The following is a 7,589-nucleotide window of genomic DNA, read 5'->3' as shown; positions in this document are numbered from 1 at the left end:
AGGAAGAGAGTAATGGAAAGCGGCTTAGGACGGATTCATCACTAGGTGCTGAGCCGCAGAGCCCAACTGTCCCCACTGACTGTAATGAGCTCTGTCCAGATGTCCAGTACATTTCACACCTAAATTCTTGTTCCTGTAAGTCCACAGTCAGGCTGTCTACTCAGTGCTCCTCTCTTCCCTCAGGCTGTCTCCTCAGCATTGCTCTCTGCCCTCTGGTCATCTCCACAGCGTTGCTCTCTGCCCTCTGGTCATCTCCGCAGCGTTGCTCTCTGCCCTCTGGTCATCTCCGCAGCGTTGCTCTCTGCCCTCGGGTCATCTCCACAGCGTTGCTCTCTGCACTCGGGTCATCTCCACAGCGTTGCTCTCTGCCCTTGAGCCGTCTCTTCAGTGTTTCTCTCTGCCCTTGACCTGTCTCTTCAGTGCTCCTCTCTACCTTGGGGCCGTCTACTCAGCACTCCTTTTTGCTCTCGGATCTTCTTCTCAGGACTCCTCTCGTTTCTCAGGCCATCTCATCATCCCTTTTGCCATCAGGCTGTCTCCCCAGTCTCCTCATTGCATCTTTCTGCCCTCAGGTTGTCTCCTCAACGCTCCTCTCTGCTTTCAGGCTGCCTCCTCAGTGCTCCTCTCTACGTTTAGGCCTTCTACCCAGCGCTCCTCCGGATTCTCAGGCCATCTCCTCACCATTCCCCTTTGCCCTTGGGCTATCTCTTCAGTCGCCTCAGTGCTCTTCTCTGCACTCAGGTTGTCTCCTCAGCTCTGCCCTCTGCCTTCGAGCTGTCTCCTTAGCACTCCTCTCTGCTTTCTGGCCATCTCCTCAGCGCTCCTCTCTACCTTCGGGGATTCTACTCAGTACTCCTTTCGGTTCTCAGGCCGTCTCCTCACTATTCCCCCTTTGCCCTCGGGCTGTCTTTTCAGTCACCTCAGTGCTCTTCTCTGCACTCAGGTTGTCTCCTCAGTGCTCATCTCTGCCTTCAAACTGTCTCCTCAGCACTCCTCTCTGCTTTCAGGCCATCTTCTCAGCGCTCCTCTTTGCCCTTAGGCTGTCTCCTCAGTGCTGGGTTTTTCTAGGTCTTCAGGGCCTTCCAGGATCCCTTACCCTGACTTGAGCTTACATATGTTTGATGTCCATCAGTAAAATAACATGAATGGGGTGCAATTATCTTGTAGGGGATCTCAGGGGATGGGAGATGAGCAACAAAGGGCCGGTCTAAAAAATTCCTGTAAGACCCTGAATGTTGGTCATTTTTTGAGGTCACTTGAACTGAAGACTTGTCCGAGTTTCCACCTTCCCCAGGAGCTGCTTGCTATTAACAAGACGTGAGTGTTACATTTCCGGTTTATTTCCTTTTATTTTAGGAAGCGTGTTTGCTACTTTTTGCTGTTTTCTTTTTGTACCCATTAAGCATTGTGACAGTTTTGTCACATTACACTACATTTAATAAGTTATTCCATGGCGCTTTACATGTGAGGAGGGGTGTACATAATAAAAATAAGTACAATAATCTTAAACAACACAAGTCATGACTGGTCCAGGAGGAGAGAGGACCCTGCCCGCGAGGGCTCACAATCTACAAGGGATGGGTGAGAATACAGTAGGTGAGGATAGAGCTGGTCATGCAGCGGTTTGGTCGATCGGTGGTTACTGCAGGTTGTAGGCTTGTCGGAAGAGGTGGGTCTTCAGGTTCTTTTTGAAGGTTTCGATGGTAGGCGAGAGTCTGATGTGTTGTGGTAGAGGGTTCCAGAGTAGGGGTGATACGCGAGAGAAATCTTGTATGCGGTTGTGGGAAGAGGAGATAAGAGGGGAGTAGAGAAGGAGATCTTGTGAAGATCGGAGGTTGCGTGCAGGTGAGTACCGGGAGACGAGCTCACAGATGTATGGAGGAGACAGGTTGTGGATGGCTTTGTATGTCATGGTTTGAGTTTTGAACTGGAGTCTTTGGGTAATGGGGAGCCAGTAAAGGGATTGACAGAGGGGAGAGGCTGGGGAATAGTGGGGGGACAGGTGGATTAGTCGGGCAGCTGAGTTTAGAATAGATTGGAGGGGTGCGAGAGTGTTAGAGGGGAGGCCACAGAGCAGGAGGTCACAGTAGTCAAGGCGGGAGATGAGGGCATGGACTAGGGTTTTTGCAGATTCTCGGTTGAGGAATGTACAGATTCGGGAAATATTTTTGAGCTGAAGGCGGCAGGAAGTGGAAAGGGCTTGGATATGTGGTTTGAAGGAGAGATCAGCGTCAAGGATTACCCCGAGGCAGCGAAGTTAGTGAGACTGCGGAGAGTGGGCAGCCGTTTACTGTAATGGATAGGTCTGTTTGGGGGTCTCGTGAGATGGGGGAAAGATGATGAATTCTGTTTTGTCCGTGTTAAGTTTTAGAAATCTAGCGGAGAAGAAGGATGAAATAATGGACAGACATTGAGGGATTCTGGTTAGTAGGGAGGTGATATTTGGTCCTCATGTGAGGAAGAAAGATTCCAGCGAGACCGTGAGGAGAAGGTAAGGAAAATCCAAGAATTTCTGTTCCTTCTCCACGGGACAGACGTTCCCCACTCAGCACTTTATGAATTGTAGCACGGCAGGGGGATTTATCTTAGACTGCACACAATGCCGCATCCAATGCGAGGGCCGGACAAATGGCCCCTTGAAAAGACGCATCAGAAGACAAACGTCCAAAGCCGTCAGTATAAATATTTCTGCTGTCTCACGACAATTCTAACAATTTATTTACTTTTAAATTCAGAGAAATTGAAAATGTTATCAAGTCCGTCAGAGGCGGCGACTGTAAAAGTTCTGTATTTTTCCGTTAGACTCTAGAACCCTCTGGATCCAATGTGAGACAAGATCTGATCCCACAATCCTAACTGAACGGTCTGTGTTTTCTGTGTACGAGCTCCATGGATTTGTCCCACTTTTTTTCCTTTTCTCTTCAAGTGTTTTCATCAGACTCATTTACATGCCTCAGTGTTATTGGACTTTTGCACTCATGTGCCTCTCTATGATTTACACATATCCTCAGCACACATTGTAATCATGAGTCAGGCATTCATGAGCTGAGGGTTTGGGGCTGTGCTGCTGGACGATGTGAACTTTCTACTTTTAATCTGACGAATACATTGTGGATTTTTCTTCTCATCACAAACTCGCTGGAATCTTCCTTCCTCGTTTTGCTTCCAAGCCGAATCCTGGGCGAGACGACCAGCTGCACCCACTGACGGCACACGGTGAGACCATCGCCCCCTCCCCAAACCCTGTTTTATGCCCACGTGCTGGTGTGGTGGACTGAGAAGTGGAGGAGTCGTGGTGCTGAGGAGCGCTAGCTCTGGAACCAAACCTTAGTGGTGTCAGGGTTTGCCGAATATTCATGTGGGGGAGATGTATATTGGGGTATTGGGGGGATGTATATTGGGGGATGTATATTGGGGTATTGGGGGGATTTATATTGGGGTATTGGGGGGATGTATATTGGGGTATTGGAGGATGTATATTGGGGTATTGGAGGATGTATATTGGGGGGATGTATATTGGGGTATTGGGGGATGTATATTGGGGTATTGGGGGGATGTATATTGGGGTATTGGAGGATGTATATTGGGGGGATGTATATTGGGGTATTGGGGGATGTATATTGGGGTATTAGGGGGATGTATATTGGGGTATTGGGGGATGTATATTGGGGTATTGGGGGATGTATATTGGGGTATTGGGGGGATTTATATTGGGGTATTGGGGGGATGTATATTGGGGTATTGGGGGGATTTATATTGGGGTATTGGGGGGATGTATATTGGGGTATTGGGGGGATTTATATTGGGGTATTGGGGGGATGTATATTGGGGTATTGGAGGATGTATATTGGGGTATTGGAGGATGTATATTGGGGGGATGTATATTGGGGTATTGGGGGATGTATATTGGGGTATTGGGGGGATGTATATTGGGGTATTGGAGGATGTATATTGGGGGGATGTATATTGGGGTATTGGGGGATGTATATTGGGGTATTGGGGGATGTATATTGGGGTATTGGGGGATGTATATTGGGGTATTGGAGGATGTATATTGGGGTATTGGGGGATGTATATTGGGGTATTGGGGGGATGCATATTGGGGTATTGGGGGATGTATATTGGGGTATTGGGGGATGTATATTGGGGTGTTGGGGGATGTATATTGGGGTATTGGGGGATGTATATTGGGGTATTGGGGGGATGCATATTGGGGTATTGGGGGATGTATATTGGGGTATTGGGGGATGTATATTGGGGTGTTGGGGGATGTATATTGGGGTATTGGGGGATGTATATTGTGGTATAGGAGGATGTATATTGTGGTATTGGGGGATGTATATTGGGGTATTGGGGGATGTATATTGTGGTATAGGAGGATGTATATTGTGGTATTGGGGGATGTATATTGGGGTATTGGGGGATGTATATTGGGGTGTTGGGGGATGTATATTGGGGTATTGGGGGATGTATATTGGGGTATTGGGGATGTATATTGGGGTATTGGGGGATGTATATTGGGGTATTGGGGGGATGCATATTGGGGTATTGGGGGATGTATATTGGGGTATTGGGGGATGTATATTGGGGTGTTGGGGGATGTATATTGGGGTATTGGGGGATGTATATTGGGGTATTGGGGGATGTATATTGTGGTATAGGAGGATGTATATTGTGGTATTGGGGGATGTATATTGGGGGATGTGTATTGGGGATGTATATTGTGGTATTGGGGGATGTATATTGGGGTATTGGGGGATGTATATTGGGGTATTGGGGGATGTATATTGGGGTATGGGGGGATGCATATTGGGGTATTGGAGGATGTATATTGGGGTATTGGGGATGTATATTGGGGTATTGGGGGATGTATATTGGGGTATTGGGGGGATGCATATTGGGGTATTGGGGGATGTATATTGGGGTATTGGGGGATGTATATTGGGGTGTTGGGGGATGTATATTGGGGTATTGGGGGATGTATATTGTGGTATAGGAGGATGTATATTGTGGTATTGGGGGATGTATATTGGGGGATGTGTATTGGGGATGTATATTGGGGTATTGGGGGTTGTATATTGGGGGATATATATTGGGGTATTGGGGGATGTAATACTTTCTGACAGACTAGATGAACTTGTAGCACAGGTCTACTCAGCTCCATCAGACGTTACATTCTTCTTACATTGTCTTATGGATTTACCTTTGTTTTTATGGTTGTGAAGATTACAGGGACACAGTCACGTCCTTATCAACTGCTGATTTGTGACATTTATAAAAGAAAAAAAAAAAGAAAAAAAAAGCATTTACAAATGTAATTACTATATTTGTTTTTTTTTGTTTTTTTTTTATCCAAATCACCTCTGTAAAGAGAACGAGAACTTTACTATTAAATGTAGCAATTCTCAATGTCAATATTGACAATTTAATGAGCCTCACATGATAACAAGCAATGTGTCCAGTGTTACCCCATCAAAGCAGGAGGTCTAATATAGCCACGTGCTTAGTGGCAATGTTTCTCCTTGTGAAGAGTCTTATCCTCCAGTCACCTCCAGAGCTGCACTCACTTTTAAATCAGGTCTTATCCTCCAGTCACCTCCAGAGCTGCAGTGAAGTTTTGGTTCCAGTTCTGTCAGATTTCACTGTCCCTTTGACTTTGTAGAGGCGTTTTGTCAGTGGGATGGGTTCCGGGCTTTAGGTTCTGGGTTCAAGGTTCCAGTTTCACGGTTCCGGGTTCCAGGGTCCATGTTCTGGGTTCCAGGTTCAAGGTTCAAGGGTCCAGGTTCCGGGTTCCAGGTTCTGGGTTCCATGTTCCAGTTTCCGGGCTCCAGGTTTGCAAGTTTCAGGTTCTGGGTGGGTTCCAGGTTCTGGGTTCCAGGTTTGCAGGTTTCAGCTGTTGCTGATTTTGAGCATCGCCCTCTCTCGTCTCCACAGCAGAGATTTCACATGGCCACCATGCAGGAGAAGGTGGCTGAGATCCTCTCGGAGCGCGCCCTGGAGTGTAAGCTCTTGGTCACCGCTGGATGCGTCTTGGCTGCGTCTGTATTTGGCCTGAGATGGAGGAAGAGGCAGAAAATCCTCAGAAGAATGGAGGAAGAGAGGAAGAGGAGAGAGGACAGCGTGCGGCTCGTGAGGACGGCGGTGGCCGAGTATCACAGAAAGGTCAGAATGTCTTCTATGCACTAAACCTTCCAGAGCTGCGCTCCTCACGTGGCCGGGTAACATCACACCTGTCAGGAGCCCGTACACTGCAGCCGGGGACACAACCTGCGACCTGAGGGCCACCATGTGCGGCTGCCAACCGTGCGGACACAACACTTGTCTGACAGGTGAACTGGTCCTCAACATGGAAGAGACGTCACCAAGAAGGGAAAGTGGTGAATGATGGAAATGACAGGACGGAGACGTCACCGACACTCAGACCCCGGACTGAAGAAATCCAGAGAAACCCAGAGAAATCCAGAGAAATCCAGAGGGTTTGGTAAACTCAGTATTTGTAGATCAGTGACGTCTCCATCATTCACCACTTCTCCTACTAGGTGTTCAGAGAAGATACACATAGTGTACATACCACACACATACTGTACAGACACTGTACATACCGCTCACTATACAGACACTAGACATACCGCACACATACTGTACAGACACTGTACACATACAGTACATACGCACACATACCGCACACATACTGTACAGACACTGTACATACCACTCACTATAGACACTGTACATACGCACACATGCCGTACACATACCGTCCGTACAGACACTATACACACCGCACACAAACTATACAGACACTGTACATACCGCTCACTATACAGACACTAGACATACCGCACACATACTGTACAGACACTGTACACATACAGTACATACGCACACATACCGCACACATACTGTACAGACACTGTACATACCACTCACTATAGACACTGTACATACTGCACACATGCCGTACACATACCGTCCGTACAGACACTATACACACCGCACACAAACTATACAGACACTGTACATACCGCTCACTATACAGACACTAGACATACCGCACACATACTGTACAGACACTGTGCATACTGCAGATGTACTGTACAGACGCCCGTGTCCAGTCCGGCTCCTATTTCCATATGGTAATAGGTTGGCGCTGTCCCGGTATGATAATACATTACGAATTATTTCTTCAGAGTTTTGGATCTGCTCTGATGAGATGACTTCTCCACTGGCAGTGTGGAGACTGGAGCAGGACCATGGTGCCATCTTCTCCTCCCTGTGTTTTCTGACCTTTGTCTCTTCTTCCAGAACCCCGGACTGGACAGCGGGGCAATCCTGGAGCTGACTCTGCTGGAGCTGACCGAGAAGCTGAAGGACGGGTCTCTGAGCCCAGAGAGCGTCCTGTACTCCTATATTGAGAAGGTGAATGGTTTGATAATTTTTAGGTTGAAGGTCGATGTGATGACACAGCATTTAATCTTAACTATCTTAGTTATCCAGACGTAAATTCAGTAAGCCATGAGACATATACTATTATTTTTATGTATACTTTTCTATTTGTCTTTCTTTCGTTGGTCAAGAAACAACTATTA

The 7,589-nt window shown here is 47.4% G+C and overlaps 1 protein-coding gene across 3 annotated transcripts in view; it reads left to right on the top strand.

Moving 5' to 3' along the window:
* Nucleotides 1–2,999: 2,999 nt before the first annotated feature.
* Nucleotides 3,000–7,589, top strand: part of LOC143817467 (vitamin D3 hydroxylase-associated protein-like) — a 63,836-nt gene continuing 59,246 nt past the window's right edge. Inside the window, exons 1-3 of one of the 3 annotated variants that reach the window (XM_077298900.1) lie at nucleotides 3,000–3,216; nucleotides 5,935–6,162; nucleotides 7,306–7,419. In XM_077298900.1, the coding sequence (XP_077155015.1) occupies nucleotides 5,947–6,162; nucleotides 7,306–7,419 (330 nt within the window). In that variant the 5' untranslated portion in view covers nucleotides 3,000–3,216; nucleotides 5,935–5,946. Of the gene's footprint in view, nucleotides 3,217–5,763; nucleotides 5,832–5,934; nucleotides 6,163–7,305; nucleotides 7,420–7,589 lie in introns of those variants that run through there. The other 2 variants (XM_077298899.1, XM_077298901.1) reach the window with 2 other exon arrangements.

This window comes from Ranitomeya variabilis, chromosome 3 (assembly GCF_051348905.1).
Source record: "Ranitomeya variabilis isolate aRanVar5 chromosome 3, aRanVar5.hap1, whole genome shotgun sequence".
Taxonomy (NCBI): Eukaryota; Metazoa; Chordata; class Amphibia; order Anura; family Dendrobatidae; genus Ranitomeya; species Ranitomeya variabilis.
Note: the sequence above shows the minus strand (reverse complement) of the source record. Positions and strands in the feature narration are given on the sequence as shown.